Source organism: Panicum virgatum, chromosome 9K (genome assembly GCF_016808335.1).
Source record: "Panicum virgatum strain AP13 chromosome 9K, P.virgatum_v5, whole genome shotgun sequence".
Taxonomy (NCBI): Eukaryota; Viridiplantae; Streptophyta; class Magnoliopsida; order Poales; family Poaceae; genus Panicum; species Panicum virgatum.
Genome location: NC_053144.1, coordinates 54339011 through 54362684, shown reverse-complemented (window position 1 = coordinate 54362684; position 23674 = coordinate 54339011). Strand labels below are relative to the sequence as shown.

The following is a 23674-nucleotide window of genomic DNA, read 5'->3' as shown; positions in this document are numbered from 1 at the left end:
TCTATCTTCTCTGGAAGCAGGCAGGAATCAAGTCAAAAACTCTAAAGCACCGGTTGAACCGATGGTCCCAAGAAAAGCACCGGTGCATTAGATGTACCTTGTTCCAGAGAGCATGTTTTGGTGGACTTCAACTTCTCTTCAGCACCGGTTGAACCGATGCTTCAGAATCAAAGCACCGGTGCATTGGATGTACTTTGTTCCGGAACGCTTGTTTGAGTTGATCAGTGAACCTCTTCAGCACCGGTTGAACCGATGCCCATACGGAGCATGCACCGGTGCAATAACGCAAGCGTGGATACTGTGTCAGAACTCCAACGGCTACTAATTGGACACAGAGAGACCGGTTGAACCGATGCTTATACTTTCTATCCCGTCGGTTCTTCCGGTGGTCACAGTTTTTCTGCAGAAAACTTCCAACGGCTATGTGACCTCCTCCACTCTATATAAGGGTACCCCCTGGCTCATTTCAGTTGCCTTTGACACCCTGAATACTTGAGGCCACCCTTGAGAAGAAGAGAAAGTGCTTTGAGCAAAAGAGAGAAGATCTAGTGCCTTGTTTGTGCTTCAACCTTGAAGAATTCATCCTTTGTAAGTGTAGCAAGTGTGCTTGAGCTAGGGCCAAGTGAGTGAAGGTCAAGTGAAGGCTTAGGAGCTTGTTACTCTTGGTGATTGGCAGCACCTAGACGATCTTGGTGATTGAAGGTTTTTCTTTCGGAGCTTGCCAAGGATTGTGGGAGTCCGAAGAAGTTTGTACGTGGCTTGAGTTCCACCACGCCGGGATGGTGAACAGAGACTCTTAGTGAGCGCCCAAGTCTCGGTGACATGGGAGGTGACAAGACTCTTAGTGAGTGTCACAACGTGGATTAGGGGTGTGTGCCAACACATCGACACCACGGAAAAAAATCCGGTTGTCTCTTGCTCACTCTTTCATTTCAAGCACTTACTTTCTTGCAATCTTTCATGTGTTTGATCTTAGATATCATAACTTAGCTCTACCTTGCTTAGTTTCTTATCTTTGCTAGCTTGTGTAGTTTGCTTAGTTAGCCGGTTGGTGAATTGAGCCTTTCTAGCATTGCATAGGTTAAGGTTGCTTTATTTGTTTTAGAAATTTGAAAAAGGTTCAATTCACCCCCCTCTTGGTCCACGATCCTTACAGTTGCAAAGCGAGCTGTGAGTGTAGCAAAGTGTAAGGCGTATGATGACCTGTATCAGCGGCAAGGCACGAAAGAAGGGGAGAAGGACATTTATAGGATGGCTAGGATCCGTGAGGGGAAGACAAGGGACATCAACCAAATCAAATGCATTAAGGATGGGACAGATCTACTGCTAGTGAAGGATGAGGAGATCATGGATAGATGGAGAGAGTACTTCGACAAGTTGTTTAATGGGGAGAGTGAGGGCCCTACCCTTGAGTTAGATGACTCTTTTGACGATACCAACAGACGTTTTGTGAGGATAATTCAGGAGGTAGAGATCAGGGAGGCTTTGAAGAGGATGAAGGGAGGTAAAGCGATGGTCCCTGATGGTATCCCCATTGAGGTGTTGAGATGCCTAGGAGGTTGAGCAATAGTATGGTTAACTAAGCTTTTTAATCTCATTTTTCAGTCAAACAAGATGTCGGAAGAATGGAGGAGAAGTATATTAGTACCTATCTTTAAAAACAAGGGCGATTTTCAAAGTTATACTAACTACCGTGGGATTAAGCTGATGAGCCATACGATGAAGCTTTGGGAGAGGGTTATCGAGCATCGCCTAAGAAGAGTGACAAGTGTGACCCAAAACCAATTTGGGTTCATGTCTGGAAAGTCAACCATGCAGGCGATTTTCTTAATACGACAATTGATGGAGAGATATAGGGAGCAGAAGAAGGACTTGCACATGGTCTTCATTGACCTTGAGAAGGCATATGACAAAGTACCGAGAAATGTTATGTGGTGGGCCTTGGAGAAGCATAAAGTCTCAACTAAGTACATTACCCTCATTAAGGATATGTAAAAGGATGCGACGACGTTTGTCCGGACATGTGATGGCAACACCACTGACTTTCCTATTAACATAGGCCTACACCAAGGGTCAGCATTGAGCCCTTGGTGTATGCTCTTTCCTGATGATGTGGTGCTAGTTGATGAGAGTAGGACAGGGGTTAATAGGAAGTTAGAGCTGTGGAGACGCACGTTAGAGTCGAAAGGGTTCAGACTTAGTAGGACCAAGATCGAGTACATGATATGCGATTTCAGCACGACTAGGCATGAGGGGGAGACGTTAGTTTAGATGGGCAAGTGGTGGTCTAGAAGGATACTTTTCGGTATTTAGGATCGGTGCTACAAAAGGATGGCGACATCGTAGGCCTGCTAATGGGTTGGGTTGAAATGAGTTTTATGGGGTGGGTTTTGAAATGGAGTGTGTTTGGATGATTTAAAATGGGTTATATTAGTTAATGGGGTGGGTCGGGGCGGGTTCTATATAAATGCGGGTTGAGGCGGGTTGTGGTGGGTTGAAATGAATATTTTTTACAAAATAGTATAACTATATATAAATGTGGGTCCCATGTGAGAGCTGCACTCTGAAATTAAAACCACGTGTTTATATCAGAAAATTTTATCGAAATTGACTGAATTTTGTTGGAGATGACTGACTGACAGCTATTTTGTGCAAACCAGTGTGGCTAGAACTACATGTGGGCCCCACATGAAGAGCCGGACCCTGGAATTAAAACATCGCGTTCACACTATAAAATTTTATCGAAATTGACTGAAATTTGTTGGAGATGACTCAGTACGACTGTCAGCTACACTGTGCAAAGTAGCGTGGCTAGATATACACGTGGGCTCCACATCAAGAGCCGGACCCTGGAATTAAAACCTCGCGTTCACACTATAAAATTTTATCGAAATTGACTGAAATTTTTAGAGATGAGTCAATATGACTGACAGATACTCTGTGCAAAATAGTGTGGCTAGACATATATGTGATCCCCACATTAAGTGTAGAACCACTAAATTCCTCTGCATAGTAGAACCCATGGATTTTTATGGGTTACCCGCTTATAATGATGCGGGTTGGTTAGAGTTGAGAAATTAACTAATTGGGTTGGGTGGGGTTGGGTATCTAAATATGTTAATTTTGGGTGGGGTTGGGTATGGTGCGGGTTCCAACCCATTAGCAGGGCTACGACATCGATGAAGATGTTAGTCATAGAATTTCAGCTGGCTGGTTGAAATGGCAGCAAGCTTCTGACATCCTTTGTGACAAGAGGGTGCCACAAAAGCTAAAAAGCAAATTTTATAGGACAACAATTCTTCCGGCGATGTTATACGGTGCTGAATGTTGGCTTACAAAAAGGCGACATATCCAACAACTGAGTGTAGCAGAGATGTGGATGTTGCGGTGGTTTTGCGGGCACACAAGGAGTGATAGAGTCCGGAACGAAGTTATTCGGGATATGGTCGGGGTGGCACCAATTGAGGAGAAACTTACCTAGGATCGGCTGAAATGGTTTGGACATGTCCAACGAAGGCCTCCTGAGGCGCCGATGCGTAATGGGGTTTTTGAGCGGGTCGATAATGTAAAGAGGGGTAGAAGTAGATCTAAACTGACGTGGGATGAGTCGGTTAAGAGAGACCTTAAGAATTGGAATATCTCTAAAGAGATAGCTTTGGATAGGAGCGTTTGGAGACTAGCTATCAATTTGCCTGAACCTTGAACTTATTTCTTTCGGGTTTCATCTCTAGCTTACCCCAACTTGCTTGGGAAAAAAGCTATGTTGTTGTTGTTGTTTGTGTCTGTCATGCATGTGTAAGTCTGAGGCTTCGGTTACCCACAAGAGAATATCTAGGAAGATATTTACATTGGGCCACGAGAAACATCGTATATTGGGCTAAATTAAAATTGTCAATTCACATGAATTCCTTCAGGTGATGGATTTTCACTTTGTAGTCCGCGCAATATATAGCTGCTGCGGTGGAAATCCAGGGTCGAGCGATGCTCGAACCCAGGATCGCCTGCCTCCACACCCAGTGCGCTAGCCGCCCGAGCTACACTCAGTTCCCATTATAACATTTATATACCGCTTTTGCAAATTTTCCAGCAAATTTCCGAGTGAAGACGAGTGCCAGAATAACTTTTAGAGCAACTCTAACAGATTGATCTTCCTTTTTTTTCCTTTCTCACCATATAGGGAAATCCCCTTTCTCAATTTTAATATATATAAAATTAATGCTCTAGCATATTGATTTTCCTACTTTTTATATGAAAAGGGAGATGAGATGTCTCCCCTTTCTATTGGGGATTGGAGAGAAATTATTGTAGATTGAGAAAAAATAAAGGGAAAAAAGAGATGGAAAATCAATCTGCTGGAGTAAATTTTTTCAACATCAATCCTCTATATTGAGAAAAAGTAGAAAGGGGAAAGGAGAAGATAAATTTGTTGGAGTTGCTCTTACTTCTGCAAAAAATATACTGCTAATTAGTTAGTAGCAGTAATATCTTATTGGCAGACATCGTTGCGCGTCACCCTCCAAATGGGTTGGAAACCAAACTATATCCACATCACCCCATTCTCATTAGAGAAATTATATAAATCCACTCCACCCCAAACCACCACCACTACTATGCACCAATCCAACCCAAATATTTGACCTCATAATGTAATAACTATTAGCCAAACTATGGTTACAACACAATAAGAATTCGTTTCTCAAAATATTATAATATACATCTTGTCACACTGTTTTGTATAGAGTAGCCGCCAGTCATACTGAGTCATCTGCAATAAATTTTGGTTAATTTCGATAAAATTTTATAGTGTGAACGCGATGTTTTAATTTCAGGTCCGCCTCTTGACATGGGCCCACATGTAGGTCTAGCCATACTGCTTTGCACAGAGTAGCTGCCAGTTATACCGAGTCATCTCCAACAAATTTCGGTCAATTTCGATAAAATTTTATAATGTGAACGCGAAGTTTTAATTCCAGGGTCCGGCTCTTGACATGGAGCCCATGTGTATGTCTAGCCACACTTCTTTGCACGAAGTAGCTGCCAGTCATACTAAGTCATCTCCAACCAATTTTGGTCAATTTTGATAAGATTTTATAGTGTGAACGCGAGGTTTTAATTCCAGGATCCGGCCCTTGATATGGGGTCCACGTGTAAGTCTAGCCATACTGTTTTGCATAGAGTAGCTGCCAGTTATACTGAGTCATCTCCAACAAATTTTGATTAATTTCAATAAAATTTTATTGTGTAAATGTGAGATTTTAATTCTAGGATCCGACCCTATATAAAGAATCCATTTCAATCCAATCCAATTCAACCCAATTTACATTTACATAGAACCTGCTCCACTCTACCTCATTAACTAATATAATCTATTTCAACCCACTCAAATACATTCTGCATCAAAAACCCAATCATTAAATCTATTTGAACCCACACGTTGGCAGGGTGACTTGCGCGCAACTTGACTGCTCGGTCAGGCTGCGCCTACAAATCCATCCTCCTCCTCGCCCCAGCAGCCAACTACCCCCAGTCAAGCAGCCCCGCCCCGCCCGGGAACCTTCCAGAAGCGCAAGATTCCAAGGCCGTCGCCTTCCCACCCGTTCCTCGCCGCGGGGGTCGCCTGAGGTAATGCTACTTGACTAAAACCCCACGGTTCTCGGGGTTCCGATCGCCTCACTGTGCTGCTGCTGCTTCGCATAATCTGCTCTGCTCTCCGATTCCTCCTGAGCAGCTGCGGTTGGATCTCGGATCGGTGGTGCGGTTCCTCTTTCGATTTTGGGGGTTTTCCCCTTTCCGCTCCCGTTAGCTTCTGATCGATCGTGGAGTCAGATCTTACATGTCATCGGTCAATCTTTGTGTGTTGTGATCGATCCCATCTAGGTGTGCCACAAGTGGGGGCTCGATTTGCTGCAGTTTTGTTGTAATTTGTTCTTATGATTAAACGCTTTGAGAGCGATAGATATGTGTTATGCTAGTTCCCTTGTTGGAGCTTGTTGTTTGCCCTGCGATGAGTGGTCATGCGCTCATGCGGAAAGGATTTAGTATATCACATATTCAGTTCTTGTGCTGGCACGACGCTGTTATCGCTTAGACCTTAGGGGCTTGTGTACTAATATGTGTAGATTACATACTTGGAAGATAGTTTATGTGATTGATGCGACTGTTGTTGAAGTGTTGGCTGTAGTGTTTTTTTTTTCTTTTTCTGTTTGCAGTTTGGATGAAAGTATCATCAACAAGCCTTCAATTTCACAAAATTATAATCACAAAAATTAGATACTTATATCCTGTTATAGTATGTTTGGGGACAATAGGAGTAGCATGGTGACCAGCCTAAATCACATCTACGTTTATGATTATTTTTTGGAGTTCTGCTTTGAGAATCTGGTGTTGTGCATTCTATTTCCACTCGCTGGTCGAGGTGTGTTCTCCTAAACTTGTGTTTCTTCATGTGTAACAAATCTTAGTTTTTTTTTCCCATTCTTGGTTGTCTTGTATGAGGATCTGTGTGGTTTCTAGTATATATTTGGAAATAGGCGCTTGCAATATTGTGCCTCATAGACCCTCTTGGTGTACATGGTTTTGAAAGCTAAAGTAGACAATTGTGCCATATATTTGTCTTGATACCACAAATGTAGCCATAGTTAATGTCTGCTGCTTAACATATTCAATCTCCACTAATATGATATGTGTATGTGTATATATCTTAGGGGTAGCCTCTATGATGTACTGGCATACCTCACTGCTTGCTTGTAGCTCAGGCTACTTTTACCTGTACTGAAATGCCTTTTTACTGGTGGAGTTGTTGCAGATCACATTAACAATGGTGAAGGCTGTTGCTGTGCTTGGTAACAGCGAGGGTGTCAAGGGCACCATCTACTTCACCCAAGAGGGAGATGGTAAGCCATTACATATTCTGTGATCTATTTTATTCACTTGAATTGCAGTCCTCGCTTTGTTGATGCTAAATGGTTGGATCTATTGTTAGGCCCCACCACTGTCACCGGAAGTGTCTCTGGCCTCAAGCCTGGCTTCCATGGGTTCCATGTGCATGCACTTGGTGACACAACAAATGGCTGCATGTCAACTGGTATATAGTCTTTTCCTTACTTTGGCTCTGCTTATGTTATAGACTGTTAAATTTTCTACTTATTGGTGAACTCATGTCGTAATTCAGGACCGCATTACAACCCTGCGGGCAAGGAGCATGGAGCACCAGAAGATGAGAACCGGCATGCTGGTGATCTCGGAAATGTCACCGCCGGAGATGATGGTAAAGATCTATTGCCCTTCCTTTTTCCTGATCTGTTACATAACCATGTAGAGGGCGGGCCTTGTTTAGATCTCAAAATTTTTTGGCTAAAAACATCACATCGAATGTTTGGACACATACATGGAGTATTAAATGTGTATAAAAGAAAAAAACAATTGCACAGTCACGTGTAAATTGCGAGACGAATCTTTTGAACCTAATTGTGTCATGATTTGACAATGTGTGCTACAGTAAACATTTGCTAATGATGGATTAATTAGGCTTAATGAATTCGTCTGCATTTGGAATCTGTAATTTGTTTTGTTATTAGTCTACGTTTAATACTTCAAATGTGTCCATATACTTGCGCTAAGGAAACTGATTTATTTCTGTGGTCTTGTAGATGTAGTCCTGTAACTCCATTCACAATTTCACATGCTTATGTATCTGATGATGTACTATTCTTGCCACTGAGTTTATTTCTCTGCTGTCAGGTGTTGCTAACTTCACTGTTACCGACAGCCAGGTAATTAGACATTTCTTCAGCATATGCCTTTATGATTACTGTCACCCTAGCTTTCTCCTTATCTTTAAAATCGATGATGATTTTTTTTTTGGCAGATCCCACTGACTGGGCCAAACTCAATCATTGGCAGAGCTGTTGTTGTTCATGCTGATCCTGATGATCTTGGAAAGGGTAATGCTGCTACTTCATGTTTACGCTTGTGCCTTTTATGTGCAGATGTAGTCCATTTTGAGTTTAGGTTCCGTCTATTAGCACATTTGTTCTTAGTTCAGATAGACCTACAAACAATCGTTATAGATTTCTGTATATGGATGACACGAACAAGTCTATGTAAGAGTGTCTCTGATCATCTGATTATTAAACGCCAGAGAAAAAAATGTAGTCATGGCTATGCCTGTACTGTCCCGATTCCCTGAAAACTCCAGTGCCTTTGGCATTTCTCAGTCAGGAAGGAATTTGAACTTCAAATTGAATCGTTATTTAGCTGTCCTGTAGATCTTGTTTGGAGTTTGTATGTTATGCTTGTTAAACTTGCTTATGGTATGGTGCTTATCACTGTTCAATACACATCTGTTCATTTAAACATCTCGTTTGTGCTCTGTCAGATTGTGTTACCTTGTCTTTAATTTCCAAACTGACAGCCTCCGTCTGTGGCCTGTGGGTTTTATTCAGTGCCATTAAATTGAGTTTAAAGACTGTTGGTTTTGTGTTTGTATGTTCAGGTGGGCACGAGCTGAGCAAGAGCACTGGAAACGCTGGTGGCCGTGTTGCCTGCGGTACGTTCACTGGCCATTTCCTTCCTAAAGCATCTTGTTCATTGTAACAACAAATAGCAAATGCTTCCTGTTATTCTCCATGGATTTCTTCAAAAAAAATTCTCCATTGTTTTCTCACTGCATTACAACGTCATCATTTCCAGGGATCATCGGACTCCAGGGCTGAGAGTGATCACCGAACTCAAGTGCCGAAAGTGTCGTCGTCCCCGCTGTCACCACTCACCACTGGACCAGCCTGAGCATCCTCTGGATATGTGAAATAAGAGCGCCTGATCTATGATCGGCGTGTTTGTGTTCTCGCTCCTGTAGCACCTACCGATGAACTGAAACCTGTGTTGGTGTAACGCTGTTTCACCTGGACCTGTGTTTCATACATTTCGCTTTGAGAACGCCTGGACCGATCTGTGGAAATAAGAAGGCACTTGTTGTGGAACTCGTTGCTGTGGCGCCGTCGTGCAGTGCAGATGGCAGCTCCTGACTGTTGCTGGCTTGCTGGTCACGTTGCCGTTGGGTACCCGTGCCCGTTCCCCAAATCCATATCCGGTGAAATGGGTAGGGTGTGGATGCAAAATAGTTTACCCGTTCGTATGAGGGTAGGGGATGGATATTACCCGTAGAAGAAAGGGTACGGGGAGGGTATCCCCGTCGCTGCCCGCAGCTCCGTCCATTCGTCTCGTCTCGTCAGTTCGTGGGCAAGAGCTCTCGTCGTCTTTTCTGCGCTCGCCAAATCTTCTCTGCATCACTCCTCATGTTCGCACCAGTACAAGCAGACAAGATCCCACCACAGCATGATCTCGCGCAAAGCTAGGATGCCTCTGCAAACTCCATTCTGCATGCGGGAAACCCTAGGCTCGAGTGGATGGGAGGATGAGAAGAAACGATGACGGCCGAGAGCAAGCAACCAGCGACGAGCTAGTTTGATTTGGTACTGATCGGTCAGATGCAAGGCAGCGGTAGCGGATGCTCAGCAGCCCACATCCCACTTGCATCTTCAATCTGGTACTTATTCGTAATAAGATGCAAAGGATTCTTCATTTCTTTCTTTTTCTATTTTTTTGTCAAGATCTGTTCTGCAACTGAATTGTGTCTCGTGGCGTCCGTTCTTCAAATTCCCCCTAAGCTTGTGTATATTTGGCTATTAATTGATCTCAATTCTTGTTCATTTTCAACTTATTTAGCATTCTGTGTAGCGAGTCCACGAAAGTGTTTGAGGTTTTAATTTTTATCCAATTAATTATCCATTATCCAATGGGTATGGACAAATGGGTGTGGATAAATTTGGGGAGGGTATAGAATGGGTAATTGCATTTTGGGTATGGGTAAGTGCAGTATTCCCTATACCCTCCCCAACGGCAACGCGACTTGCTGGTGATATGGGCACCTTGCACAGTTGTCACCTTCTTCTTTTTTTCCCCTTTCACGAACCTGCCTGAGCAAGGGCACGTGTTTGTGAAGAGGATCATCTGTTGCTTCGTGGAGCTGGTCTGTGCGGCCCTGTTGATGGTTCCCTGCGGCCGCCTGCCCGTTTGGCTCTATTTGAACGTGAGGGCATGCCTGCTCCTGGTTTACCCTAGTGCGTGCGTAGACTCCTGACTAGATGCGGTAAAAAAAAAGAGGGGGGCATTCCGAGAATCGAACTCGGGACCTCTCGCACCCAAAGCGAGAATCATACCACTAGACCAAATGCCCTAATTGATGACAAGCAAAGGATTAGCATTTAATTAAATGCTAATCCCTCCCCTTCCGTGGCGCACCATATCCCTGACGGCTGAGACCGGCGTCGTTACCGTGGCCGAGTTCATTTCCGCTTCTTCCTTCCACGACAGCCCGCGCCGCACGCAATCACCAATCTGGCATCGACAAGTTGAGCACGGGCGCAACGCCTCCACGCGCGGGCTTGGGTTCCCTACTCCATAGCTAGTTGGCTACTTGCCTCCCAAGATCAACGACGCACCAACGCGCCATCACCACGCACGCCCTACAAAAAGACGGCATATCACGCTCAAGCCGTCAAGCGAGCGCACAGCACCACGTGCCAGCAAAGTCGCAACAGGTACAACTCGTGGCAGCAAGCTGCCAAGGAACCGAGAGACCGAGGCCCCGTTTGGTTTTTTCTGTGATAGTTTCTGGCACGAATTTTTTTTGTATGCAGTGGCGGAGTTAGAAATGAAACGGGGGGCTATTTTTCCCTGACCAAGAACTAAGGAGAAAAAAGTTTGTCCTTGGTAAGTAGCATTAGGGATTGGACAAACCACAAATTAATTGGGATTGGTGGATTGTGGCAACCTGAGTCCAATCCATCTTGCGGCCGGCTGCGAGGCCGGCGAGCGGCAAACAATGGAGACCGCAGATCGGGGGCGAGGGCCAACGAGATGCGAGCGGCGATGCGACCGTCACCCAGCGCTGCGTGTCATCTGCACTTTCTGGCATGGCTGCCAGGGCCTGGGAGAGTGGGTTTACACGAGATGCCAGTGTGACTTCATTTGGATCAAGGGGAGGCCATAGCCCACTTTTATCGACATGTAGCTCCGCCACTGTTTGTATGCATGTAATATTAAATGAAGTCTATTTGCAAAAATTTTTTAGGGATGGGTGCAACTTTTCGCGACGAATCTAATAATGATAATTACTCGATGATTGGCTACAGTGATGCTACAGTAACCATCCTCAAATCACGCGGTCAAAGGTCTCGTTAGATTCTTCAAAGTTCCTAATGCAGGGGTTCTGAAGTTAATTTTATAAACTGTTATTATTTAGTACCTCTAATTATTGATCAAAATTACTACAGTCATAGTGTACCACAAATCAAACAGGACGTGAGATGGCAGCATGCAGGCACGTGGGACGACACACGGCCGAATCCCATGCGACCCGAGCCGGGCACGGTGCGCGCGGCGCCGCAAATGTTCCGGGTCACGCGCGTGTGCGAGTATAAAGTGGTACAGGGTCCAGGTACGGCCCACGGCCGCCGCCGGGGCGGCTCGCGGTGCCGCTGAGGTAGGGTTGGGGGTGGGGAGGAGCGGCTGGTGGCGTCGCCGCTGATTGAGGTGGTGGTCAGCGTCGGTCACTCCTCGCTCGCGTGCCGCGCCATTCCTTGCCTGCCTCTGCCTGCCGTCTGCCGAGTGACGGCGCCAGATTTTCAAGAGCCTAATTGGTTTACTTTCCACCATACCTTGGCTCGCTGCAACGATATTGGCCAAGAAATCTATTCATCACATATGCAAGCTCCGGCGGACATATTGCACACATACTGTTCGTCTTCCCCGACAGCTGGCGGTCACGGCGGCCTTAGAAGAGGGGGTAGAAGGGAAGACCGGCGGTGGCGACTGGGCGGGAGGGTCTAGTGGAACGGGAGCACAACGTTCACTCGCGACAGAGGGCGGCACCGAGCGGTGGGATTCAAGGGGAGACGGTCAGCTTGCGGGTGCGAGAATTAGACACAACCATGCTGGGTCCCCTTGGCCAGGCTTGCCAGGTGTAGTAGACTTTTGATTGGTTCTCGTATTCATCCAACCAGTCTCAGCACAAAAATCGCTTGGTTGCCTGGACAGCTAGCGTCTGTTTGGTTAGTTGGCTAGTTCTAGCCTGGCTAGAAAACTAAACCAGACTAGATTTCACCAGTCTTAACTAGTACATTCATTCGTATTTGGTTTGAGTGGCTACCGATAGCCTGCATAGTCTAGCATGTATTTGGTTGCCTGTAGAAATTGGTAGGATGACCATGTATTGGATATTGGTGAAGTTACTGTCTCTCTTCTTCCCATCCAAGGTGACTGTCGGCGGCGTAGGGGACATGGTCTGGAGAGGTACAGCGGCGAAAACATCACGGAGGCCAAATCCGGCTTGGACTGGAGGAGCTCCAAGTGGCCTCCCGCCAAGCTGGGGTTGTCGTCGTCCGAGAGGCCATCGGAGTTGGGCAAGAAGCAGAGGAGCGGCGAAACGGCAAAACAGAACTCCGCCTCAGCTAATTGAGCCACGGTGCGGCCGAATCGAGCTCCGCCACCAGCGAAGCCCTTCCTTGTCTAGATCTCGAACCTCCCTATACATGGCAAATTGAGCTCCGGGAGCTTGGGGACCGGCAGCAGCTCTCGCCGTCACCTCCGAGAAGCTAGCAGCAACAGCAGCACTTACCGAGCAAGCTAGCAATCAGAGCAGCGCCCAGCGCTGCATCTCGTCTCTGCTTCTCTCTTTCCCTTTGCTCAACCTCCAATCGTCAAAGCCAGCTTTTTCCCTGCTCTGAATTTCCCCCAATCCAAGCAGCTTGCGCTCCTCCCCCCTCACTTTCTTTCTCAATCCTATGCTACTCCCCCACCAATCCAAGCACGAGAGCTTCAAAATCTTCTATTTGGCCCTTCATTGGCTCCTTGCTTGAGCACGAGCAGAGCAGCACACCACAACAAAATCCACCACCAAATCACCTCCACCTGCAATGGCGGTCTGAGGATATGCGGAGTGCACGACCTGGGAGCTGCGGCAGCTGCCCTAGCCGTGCGTGGCTGCTCCGCCGGCCCGCTGAGGAGGTGCCCCGGTCGCGGGGATGCGCCGCCGCCTCGCAGGGAAGCCGCCCGGCCCAGCCGCTCCACCGTCGCACGTGGCTGCTCCGGCGGCCGCGTGGGTGCTGCCCGACTGCGCCAACACGTCCCGGCGCCGTGCAAGCTAGAGGGCGCTGCTCCGCTGCAGCAAGCGGGAGAAGGAGGTGATGGAAGCACGGGAGGTGATTTGATACACAAAGCTGAAAAGTTGCGGCTTGGCTAAGCCTGGCTCCATGGAAACGACCAATTCTCGCGTTTCCACGTTGCCAGGCCAGCGACCTCCCGCTGCACAGCTGGGGACAGGCTAAAGGGCTTGTACAGGCATCCAAACGCGAGTTAGGTGGCTTCGGGGAGCCTGGTTGGGGGTTGGTCACCCAACCAAACAGCCCCCTAGCGTCCAGCAGCCTTTTCTCCTCTATACTTTCGTCCGATCCAAGCAGCTCATTCATGCACCTCGCGAGCCAGGTCCGGTGGAAACATTCGGAGGCGTTTGGTTGCCTGCACGAGTCCTTGACCAGGCTCTCCGCATGCAAGAACAGAGCTTTATTTGGTTCGCGTATCTATCTGTCCAAGCTCTGCACATGCAGAAAGTCCCCCGTGGCCAGGCTCTGGAGGAACGCAGAAATTGACCGTTTCTCTCGGGCTTGGCTCATCTGGTGCAAGCGAGCGTGGAGCAGTGCACGGCGCGTGAGACAGAGATACATGGATGCGCTGAACCAAACAAAAGCTCTATTTAGCCAGGCTGAAATGAATAGGTGAACCAAACAACAGCTCTCTCCATGCGCTCGACCTGGCCCTCGATAGCCTGGCTCCGTCCACACAAGAATCAAACACACCCTTCCTTCCAAATCCTGTAACATTCCGGTGAGCCTCGCTCGAGTGGTACGCTCGCATGAGCGTAGCCAGGCTCACGCGTCCGCGCAGGCAAGCAAACACCGTGCCGTCGGTCTGGGCAGGGGGCGAACGGGCTTCCAAACACGCCCCAAGTGACGCTGGAACGCTCGTCCCGTTCGGCCGTTCCTCTCTCCTTCCACAAGCCCGCCCTCCCTTTAAAAAACAAACAAAAAAAAAGAAGTCCGCCCACGTGCCAAAACACTAGCGCCGGTGCGCTTCTAGAAGGAGGTGGCCGCCGCGGCGCGCGGTGCCGAGCTGTGCCCGTCGGCGTCAGCTGTTTTTCTCCCGCGCCGTACGCAATGATGCCTGGACGCCTGGTTAATTATCCATCTAACATGGTGCCGTGTGTGCTAACGTGGCAGTGCTGCCAACTGCTCGCCTGCATGGCACCGATTAGTGCCCAACACACGGGGGCGCGTACCTGCACGCACCTGATCCGGCGGGCCCGAATGAGAGGCCAGCGGAGCGGAGCATTTGTTTTTTTATGAAAAAAATAATTCATACTAGAATTAGGAGCGGAGCGGAGCATTTGAACCCTTTCTCTTCTGCACGTGATCACTTTGAGGTTATGCGAGTAGCAGGGCTTCCTAAGGGTCCGTTTGCTTGCTAGAGTTCATCTGATTTTGATTTTTATGGAAGACGATTTCTCAAGAGAAATGATTCTGTTGCTAAAAATAATTCTCTTTGCTCTCAGCATAAACTTTTCAAATCAGGATAGAGAATCACTTCATAAAATTAGAAGAAACCACCTTTTTTTACTCCCAACTTCTTAATTCATTTCACAAAATCACTTTATAAAATCAGCAGAGAATCACTTATTTTTGAAAAAAAACAGTTTGGCAGAGCTCCTGCTGCACTCAATAGAGAATCAGCTCTGGGAGGTATGCCAAACGCACTCTAAGTCTGCGTTTTGAAACCAAATACTTTGAAGATTTGTGACGGCGATCTAAATTTCAAAGCCCAGATCTTAAATTGGAGCGTCAAGTACTAGCAAGACACTTCGAATTTTGAACACAGGGTCGTCACTCGTGCATGCAGCATGCCCATCCTTTCGATTTTTGGCCACTCCATTATTGCTCGTTCTTGAATTACAGCTAAACTGATGGGCGTTCCCAAAGTGCACGTCGGCGTGCACGAGTGAAAAGCCAAAGCAAAACCATCGATACGCCATGGCCCCTAGGAAAGCTAGCAGCCAGGAACGGGTCGTCGCTTCCTTCCTTCCTCTGATCTGTCAGAAACGAGATCATTTTGTAGCCTGTCTCCGCAGTCAGTCCGGAGTCCGCACGTCGGCGCGCACCGGTCGCCATCGGCCTCTCGCGCCCCCGGCCTTTCCCTCGCCAAATTAAACTCGATCCCTTCTTGATCGACTCCATGCCCCGCTAGCTCCATCCATATATATTTCCACGACCAAAACCCGGAACTCATCTTGCCTCGCTTCCCCTCCCGGCCAGGTAATCTATACTAGAGTCTCGGAGTAAACTAAAGCCGCCTCTGGTCGATGGCTGCCGTGCAGCCGCACGCAGCACCGCGCCGGCATCCGCCGCCGCCGGTCCCGCAGGTGCCAGCGGCACCGTCGCAGGCGGCGCAGCTCCCGTGCAAGAGGGGCCGCGCTGACGCCGACGCGGTCGCTCACAGCAGGAGCAGGCAGGAGAGGGTGGCGGAGTCGTGCTGCCCGTCGAAGCGGGAGCGGGAGCGGGAGCAGGAGCTGGTGCTGGTCGACGACGACAGCGGCGAGGAGGACGGCGGCTGCGGCAGCTTCGTCGGCGGTGTCGGCGGGGGACAGGACGACGAGGACGAGGTCGAGGGGAGCGGGAGCGCAGTCGTGTGGTGGCGCCGTCAGGAGGGCAACTGCTCCCTCTGGGCGAGCGGGAGCAGAGCGGCCGGGGGCGAACTGCGCGGCGGCGGCGAGCGCGGCGGCGACGAGGACGAGGACCCCAAGGTGGCGGCGGCCAGGCGGCAGGAGGAGGACCGCAAGTTCTGGGAGGCGTGCCTGGCGTCGGGCTACCCCTGACGAGGAAAGCTCCGGTACGGCCAGATAGGATCGGTGGCCACGCCTTCTTCATGTACAGTAGCGTGCAATTGCAACCCCATGGAATGGAACCAAGATGCTTTTTTTTGAAAAGTGAACCTCCCTGCCCGTGTTGTTCATGTTCATACCGTCGTGCCTGCAACTATTGCACTAGCTCACTGATTCTTTCATTATTCAGAAAGTGTGATTGTGTGTGCACTCTATCTATTTCTTGTTCCTCACTTGGTGGGTTATTTGTTCTATTCGTGGTGCAAGACAGGTGCTGAAAAGAACAAAAATGAACACCACACGTGTAGTTAAAATATTTGTAGCTAACATATTCTTGTCACTCCAGAGATTTTGCTTCCAGTGGAAAGAAAACATATTCTTCCAGGTGATGAACTGTGCATCAACTGTTTTCTAGAATTCCCAGCAGGGAAAAAGTACACCTCGTGCGTTTGTTGACCAGCGTCAGTACAACCGAAAGCAAAGCACCGTGCTAAGTTGCTTATACGCTTCAAAAGGAATTTAAGCAGCTGCTTTCCTCTTGGGGCCCAATTAAATCGCTTTTAGCGATGTTCATGCTCCCTCCTGCGCCTAAGGCAGCAGACGCCGAGACCAAAGGATCAACTACCCATTTGATGTCGGTCACCGGCCAGGGAGGGTTCAGATGCGTCGCTCTCAGTTGGAGACACTGTCCGATTCATCTCGTACCCTAACAACTTGAATGATATGAACTGGCAACTAGAAAATCTGTGGATCCAGTAAGAAAGTCTAAGACAGTCAAATCAGCGCCCCCACCAGCAAAGGAGCATCACGGAAGATTACCGAGAACCAAACCAGAAGTTATATCATGCTGACAGGATAAATGAAGTCATACTGTTTTCAGAGTCATGTATGAAAGGATCCGATAGTTAATTAAAATTTCACAACAGGGGCTACTTTGGCGGAGCCTGACATGGTTATTCACCTTTATATTTCTGTTTGTAAAGAAGTGTCGTTGTCACCCAAATTTTGTGATGGTTTTGTACGATGGCTTACCCGTTCATTTGGGCCTCGTTCTCTGCATTTTTCCTCCCGCCCCCTTCCTGGTTCGTTCCTGGAAATGGAACCCCACTACCTGCAACAATGTTACTGACAGTTGCTTGGATGACTTTACCAACCAATAGGGTCAAGTTGTCACAAGCACACCTGTAAAGCAACACAGTCTGGGTAGATTTCAACCAATTGTCCCACCACATTTGGAATCCAAGAAAGGAGGCATATTGGACTATATGTTAGCCTTACTTGACCCCGACTAAAGGCGCTTAGCCCGGGCCATTATCCTAGACAAAGTTTTGTACCTGAAAGGGAAAGCTTTGCTGCATCACGTCATTGATGGAACATCAATCCACAGCTTAAATAATGAAGTGTACCACTGGGATAGCAAAACACACCAAATACCTGCAGAGCACCAATGGATTCTAAGGGCACATTACAATTTGGATAACAACTTCCCATGATTTGGACAGCTTTTGAGGAAATGGAGGGACACTTCAAGAATTCCATTCCATCAGTCTTCTGCTTCTACATGAAGGGTCCCAGGTACCAGCAAATCTTCAGAGCTTCTAACACTGATTGGCAACCTTTTCACATCGAGAATAAGATCAGAAAACCATATAGCAAACTAGTAGACTGTCACATCTATTATTGTGATTGTACAAGATAAAGGAGCATAAAATCATGACTACAGGTGAAGATAAGATCAGAAATATGGAAGGTACCATACAAAATATAGAACATGCTATGATGACCCATCCATATGCATTCTACCATAAACTCAGTGATGGCATCCACATGTTTAGCTTCTGCCCCACAGCAAATATCAGCTGGAGAACAATCTAATGCTTCGTAAAATATTGAGGCAACTTATTCATTAAACAGAAGTTTTCAGACTATTGCTGCTTCTTGAATTTCAAAAAAAAAGGGAAAAAAGCCATCACCTGTCAAACTAGTATTTATAATTTTTTAACACATAACACAGCAAAACTGGATCAATAACATGAGACTCTGTGTTTTAAATATTGAAGACCTCAGTCCGGCACAATATTTCTCTACAAAAATGCAAAATCTTTATTTGATCTGCGCATGATTGTACAAAGCAACAAAAGGGATGTAATACAACTAAGGGCCCGCCATCATTACGGCTTTGACCACAAATACACCCCTCTGCTGCATTATACACATATTTACATCCACCAAAGACAGCCATCCAGGGTTTTTGATGCTGAGGATCATTTGGAAAATGGAGATCCAAGCTGTTGCCGCATGAACTTCAACGCCTGGTTGAGAAATATTCCATCTCTACAATAGGGTGTATAGAAGTGATGCAATAACCCACCAATGTGAAGATAACCTGGGCGCAAATGCTGCATCATGTTATTGCAGGTACGTTAGACAGCAACCTTCAGAATGATAAGTTTTGAATAAGAAAAAAGACCAGATAATACAGACAGAAGGAAACAAATTTAAAGATACAGATTGCAACTAGTCAAAAAAAAATCTGATCTGTCAGGAAAGCACGCAACAAAGTCTCCAATACTGCACTTTCATATGTACCTTCAGTAATTACGAAAGAGACTATGGGAGCTTTTGCCCTCTAGCAAAGCTATGGCAACTGTTTCTTTTTTCCTGTTCTCTGTCAGGAAAGCACACAATATCATGTTGCAAAGACATACCCCCTTCGTTCCAAATTCTAGTTCACTTTAGCTTTGCCATAAGTCAAACATCTCTAATTTTGACCAAGTTACAACGCCCAATTAGTTTCATTAATCCACCATGAAATATGTCTTGATAGTGCATTTGTTTGGTACTACAGATGTTAATGTGTTTTCCTAAAAACTTGGCAGTTTGGCTTAGGACAAAGCTGAAGTGAACTATAATCTGGAATGGAGAGAGTAAATTGTAACCCCAAGCTAGCAGTTGATAATTTTCGTGTACTATGATGATAGGAAGACATTCACGCAAGCTTATAAGCTAAAAATAGCTAGCAGCCTAGCACTCAAGCGTTTCAATATGATCAGGTATTCAAGTAACAGTTAGTTCTTTAAGTTCTAGCATCTAAACATAAGTCACAAAATTAATAATTTTTCGATTCAACAGATGTTCTGTTATCAGCCTTTAATTGTCCAGTAAGGTTCCATTAAGAAGACAGAGATACACAAATAACCGTAACATGTACTGTGTTTATCATTCTCATCAAGATATCAGGAACTCACATTTCCCACTAACCCATTTCAGATTAACACAAATATTAATGTCCGTTCCTCTGCAACTCAGCATAAGTGTAAAATCAACATAATATCAATATGCATTTCACTATTACTCCACAAAAGTGCTGTTTTTTTTCTATAAATTTCTATGCCAGTTTGTTAGTAAGTAAACTGGTATTGATAACTAAAAATAACTGCATAGCCACAACTAGTATACTGTTCTGGGGGTCAACAATCTTGCTACATGTGTAACATATAGGGATTTTTCTATGAAAAAAAGCCTTATGATTTCCAACGAATAATCAAAGTTCAAATTCAAACCAACTAATAAATATTCATAATATTAAATAGACATGTAACCTACTTAAAGGTCCCAAACATTTAAGTGTACTATTAAAATCTAAAAGCTTGTGGAACAAAAAAAGTAGTAAGTCAAGAGTGCCACAAAATATTCGCATTCAAAATATGATTTTGTCAACAGAACATCCTTAGACACTGTCCAGGATCATCTGGATTACATTTAAAGTCAGTATCAGTATCCAGTATTTTTAGATCGATGTTCTAAGCAATTCTTGTTACAACTTATGAAAAACATCCAGGCAAATGATTTGCCTCAAATAGATATATAATTTATGAGACCCCATGGAAAATCATTAGAATAACTCACAGATAGACGCTGAAGGTGATATCGAAGAGAATTTGTTGGGAGGCTTCAAGGTTCTCATACTGGGTGGCATTGCAGGAAAAACAACACCAGGAAGTGAAGATGATGAAATCCCTGGATGAAATGATGGTGGATCTACATATGGGCCTGAAGCTTCATAACTACTATCTGGAGAAGCTGCAGGCACGATATGGCGTAATACAGGACCCCTGATGGGAGATGAATGGTGCTTAGCAGTGCTATGTTCTTTCTTCCGTGTACATGTAGAACCACAGGTCAGAAAAGTAGGTGCACTGTGAAGAGGAGCAGGAGCAGGGGGAAGATGTTGTAAACTCTGATGACTATTATCGTCGTGGTGGTGGTGGTGGTGGTGGTGGTGGATGTGGTGGTGATGGTGATGGTGGTCATCGTGATTGTGATCCTGGTGGATTGGGGGAGGTTGATTATAAGTTTGAGGAGCTGGACTTGGCGAATGAGCATTGCCTGAGTTGTTCAGCGAATGCTGAAGGTAGGATGACAGACTAATCTGCTTAACTCGTCCAAACACAGAGTGGTTTAAACCCAAGTTTCCAGAAGAAGAATTTCTTAATGTTTGGGCTAATTGTTTTAATCTTTGCAAGGATGGTGGTTTGTTATCTGCTCCTACAGCAAGGAGAACAGATGCTTGAACAATGGTAGGAGGTGCAACAGTTGAACCATACAGATTTGTCAATGTAACATATAGGATCTGCATTTCAAAAGGGAAAGAGTTACTCAAGAATAAAAGAAGCATTTGTGATATAGTACAAATATTAAAAAAAAGTTTGAACAAAAGAATTAGAACTCAAGTAGCACAAACCTCATGTTCATTAAGAAATAACCCAGATTTCATCTGGGCCTTCAATTCACTCAGTTTGTCTTGTACCACATCAATGGGAAAGTTCAATGAGAAATTAAATAATCCATCAGGCTTCTGAGGAACAAAAGCAGTTTGCGGAGGTATAATCGTTATGCCACCAGGAAACCTCAAGATCTCAAAAGAAGAAGAATTCCCAAATAGAGATGGTGTCAAATAAAGAATAGACTGCCGTATAACCAAGGACACCAAAGATGACCGCATTATGCTTAACTCTGTTGGTGATAAGGTGAAATTACTAGGATAGGGCCAAACACCAAATGTCACAGTAGTCCAGTTTGATTCACCAGTTGGATCCAAGGAAAGTACAGATACCTGGAGTAACAGAAGAGCAAATAAATAGACTGACACATGGACAATTGCAATGGATAATAAATGAAGTAAAACATACCACAGAATTGTTGATGCCAATCTCTTCAAAAATATCATACTCAAGTTTTGATTTGTTTCCACTAAGCTCAGAAATCATTCTTTGCAGCCTGAAGCTTGCAACCACGTCAGCTGTAAGGAGAACACAATAAACATATAAGAGAACTGGATTGAACAAAAAAATGCTTCAGTAAAGGAAATGTAATGCAAGAATGCGTCAGAACTTCTGAACAAGCCTAACATGGTTCTCATAAAAAAAATGAGAACTAAGTACAGGGGATGCACGACAACTCCCAGTCTCAGCTACTAGCTTATAGGGTAATTGTGGTGATGTAGAGTAAATTTGAGAAATCGGAATATTATCATGCGCTACAATTGCCAGGCATAACATATTTGGAGTTTAGACAAGTGGATTGTGAACTGTTCAGATTACGTTTGTAACTTTTGGCAGGTACGCACGTCGATATTCATGACAAAAAATTCCTGGACGACAATTTGCCAATGTAGTTTACCAAATCTTGCAACATATTACTAGAGCTATAAATTCTAAGTGATGTTTCTGGGCAAACAATTAGTTTATTATCTAAACAGCTTCGCACCTCCATCAGATGACCATGAATTTGACAGTCTACAAAGTTAGCAAGTGGTCCTATTCAAATATGAACCAGCATCAACTGCAGGTCAGGACAGTACACCAACAATCTCCAACAGGCCAACCATAATTTTGGCGGAAAGCAATCTGACAATGGTTCCACAACCAACACAACCATTAAAAAATGCTCCAATCTTGATGACTAATTAAATGGAGCACGCACTTCTCAATCAAACAAACCATTCGACTACCATTGTTGGCATGAACTCGGAGTTCCTAGGTGGCTAGGTCAACCTGTTGAAGCACGAACACTCCAAATAATCGCATAAAATTTTGAATATCCCCCTAGTGCCACAATTCACTCAAACTAAAGCCAGGCGTGTAAAATTCTCCTCACCCCTGCTAAACGATGTGTAAAACAAGTTTGATGGGGACGCCCCAATTCTAGACGAAGCTGCAAGCCATCGAGCAAGCTCAACTCACTGGAACTCCAATGGAACCCCCCCCCCCAATAAAGCGCGCCTGGCCCGAGGAATCAACCTGCATTCCGCATCAGACAACCCAACAGCTGCATCCTACTACAACCTCGTCACCAGACGCGCGCACGACTCAACTAGCACCACCAAACGCACGAAGAGAGCACAGAGAACACAGCCCAAGCCAACAACGCATGATGCTCACCTCCGCGCCAGGGGTCCGCGCGCGCCTCCTCGTCCCTCCGCCGCCGCGCTGCGAACGGCGGCAGCCAGAACAGCGCCGACAGGACGGCGGCGGCGCCGAGCAGAACCGCGGCCGCGCAGCGCCACCACCGGCGCCGCCCGCGCCCCTCCTCCCCAGGCGCTACCTCCCCGCCGCCGCCTCCTCCTCGTCCTCCGCCTCCAGCCGAGTCCGGCGGGTCCCCCGCCGCCTTCCCCATCGCCCGGCAGATCCGCTCACCGCGCCACCCCCGCCGAGGCCATTCGCATTGCAGGCCCGGCCCAACGCGCAGTTTAGGGTTCGCTCCCGCCCTGCTCTGGCTCCGCGCGCGCCCCTCCAATGGGGAGAGGAAGAAGGGATGGGGGGGGGGATGGATGCGAGCGAGCGAGCGGGAGAAAAGACAGCCGAGGAGGCGGAGGGCCCTACCGCCGAAGCGCAGCGGCTGCGAGTGAGCGCTCGAGTACTGCCGCGAGTTAAATCCGGGAGCGGCTCCCGCAGCTACCGCCCGTGTGGGAAGCGATACCAATGACTGGTGGGGTCACGAGGGAGTCGGGCCCGCGCGTCGGCGAGGCGTGGCACGGCGAGCGGAGGCGGCGGGGGAGGGAGAGGGGTGCCCGGGCGGAGAGGCTAGCTGGGGGCAGCCAGGTTGGTGGGAATGTGACGGCGGTTGATGACGACAGCGGGGGTCGACGGGTGGCGCCCGGGCGTTGAACGCTGTTGACCTGCGCCGCGGGGCGCGGGTCCTGTGGACCGGACCGGGGGGGGCGCCGCGGCGAGCGCGCATGAATGCGATCACGTGCGCGGTTTAATTTTCCTCCGTCTCGCGGCGCGGCGTCGTCGACCCTGGGTCTTTGCGGGTGGTTTTTATATTTTTACCATTATAATGAATTGCACTTATTAGATTGTCATCCTTAAAATGCCACCTACATCTATAGCAGCAGTGAGAAATTTAACTTACATATTTGCCACTTTTGCGCATGTGGCAGCCACGGTGGCATGCCACGCGAGCGCCGAGTCAGCAGGACCCCTACGTCGTGCTCCCGCCGTTATTGCGCGCCGGGCCCAACTTGCTCAAACCCGGCGATGCCATCGCATCGAGTCACTCGCTCCCCCAGCTCCCCCAATCTGGCGACGCCATGGCCGGCACGTGCGCCCACGTCGAGTTCCTCTGCGCGCAGCCCGCCTCGGCGCTGGCGCTGGCCGTCGTGGGCCTACTCATGGCCGT

General features: G+C 47.0%; 3 protein-coding genes and 1 non-coding gene across 10 annotated transcripts; 2 read left to right on the top strand and 2 right to left on the bottom strand.

The window, feature by feature from the left end:
- Positions 1 to 5433: 5433 nt before the first annotated feature.
- Positions 5434 to 8981, top strand: LOC120652356 (superoxide dismutase [Cu-Zn] 4A). 2 transcript variants are annotated; one of them, XM_039930147.1, is made up of 8 exons: positions 5434 to 5622; positions 6806 to 6893; positions 6983 to 7084; positions 7172 to 7267; positions 7741 to 7772; positions 7868 to 7943; positions 8495 to 8548; positions 8692 to 8981. In XM_039930147.1, exons 2-8 carry the CDS (start codon positions 6818 to 6820, stop codon positions 8712 to 8714), a joined length of 459 nt encoding a protein of 152 aa, XP_039786081.1. In that variant the 5' UTR covers positions 5434 to 5622; positions 6806 to 6817; the 3' UTR covers positions 8715 to 8981. The 2 variants fall into 2 exon arrangements, with proteins under 2 accessions (XP_039786081.1, XP_039786083.1); XM_039930149.1 differs by having other exon boundaries at positions 5593 to 5752.
- Positions 8982 to 10165: 1184 nt separating this feature from the next.
- On the bottom strand, positions 10166 to 10237 carry TRNAP-UGG. Its single transcript has one exon. It is a non-coding gene; the product is annotated as a tRNA-Pro (tRNA).
- A 4919-nt stretch (positions 10238 to 15156) lies between these two features.
- Positions 15157 to 16236, top strand: LOC120652355. The gene has a single exon (XM_039930146.1). It carries the CDS (start codon positions 15473 to 15475, stop codon positions 15983 to 15985), a length of 513 nt encoding a protein of 170 aa, XP_039786080.1. The 5' UTR covers positions 15157 to 15472; the 3' UTR covers positions 15986 to 16236.
- Positions 16237 to 17908: 1672 nt separating this feature from the next.
- LOC120652353 lies at positions 17909 to 22825 on the bottom strand. Of its 6 annotated transcripts, none has more exons than XR_005666547.1 (6): positions 22435 to 22825; positions 21184 to 21293; positions 20736 to 21107; positions 19901 to 20624; positions 18581 to 18659; positions 18237 to 18377 (listed from the first exon to the last, which is right to left on the bottom strand). XR_005666547.1 is itself a non-coding variant. In XM_039930143.1 (5 exons), exons 1-5 carry the CDS (start codon positions 22667 to 22669, stop codon positions 18326 to 18328), a joined length of 1506 nt encoding a protein of 501 aa, XP_039786077.1. In that variant the 5' UTR covers positions 22670 to 22825; the 3' UTR covers positions 17909 to 18325. The 6 variants fall into 6 exon arrangements, 4 of the variants coding, with proteins under 4 accessions (XP_039786077.1, XP_039786076.1, XP_039786079.1 ...); XR_005666546.1 differs by having other exon boundaries at positions 18248 to 18390; XM_039930143.1 differs by lacking the exon at positions 18581 to 18659 and having other exon boundaries at positions 17909 to 18390.
- Between the last annotated feature and the right edge of the window lie 849 nt (positions 22826 to 23674).

Bases quoted from the DNA above. Each gene is read 5' to 3' on its own strand.
- LOC120652355 (XM_039930146.1), top strand. From the start codon at position 15,473: ATGGCTGCCGTGCAGCCGCACGCAGCACCGCGCCGGCATCCGCCGCCG.
- LOC120652353 (XM_039930142.1), bottom strand. From the start codon at position 22,669: ATGGGGAAGGCGGCGGGGGACCCGCCGGACTCGGCTGGAGGCGGAGGA. The intron at 20,625-20,735 runs GTTTGTGCTACT...TTTGAAATGCAG, and splicing joins TATTTCTTAATGAACATGAG to ATCCTATATGTTACATTGAC. The intron at 18,378-19,900 runs GTGAGTTATTCT...ATTTGCGCCCAG, and splicing joins ATCACCTTCAGCGTCTATCT to GTTATCTTCACATTGGTGGG.
- LOC120652356 (XM_039930147.1), top strand. From the start codon at position 6,818: ATGGTGAAGGCTGTTGCTGTGCTTGGTAACAGCGAGGGTGTCAAGGGC. The intron at 7,085-7,171 runs GTATATAGTCTT...GTCGTAATTCAG, and splicing joins AAATGGCTGCATGTCAACTG to GACCGCATTACAACCCTGCG. The intron at 7,268-7,740 runs GTAAAGATCTAT...CTCTGCTGTCAG, and splicing joins TGTCACCGCCGGAGATGATG to GTGTTGCTAACTTCACTGTT.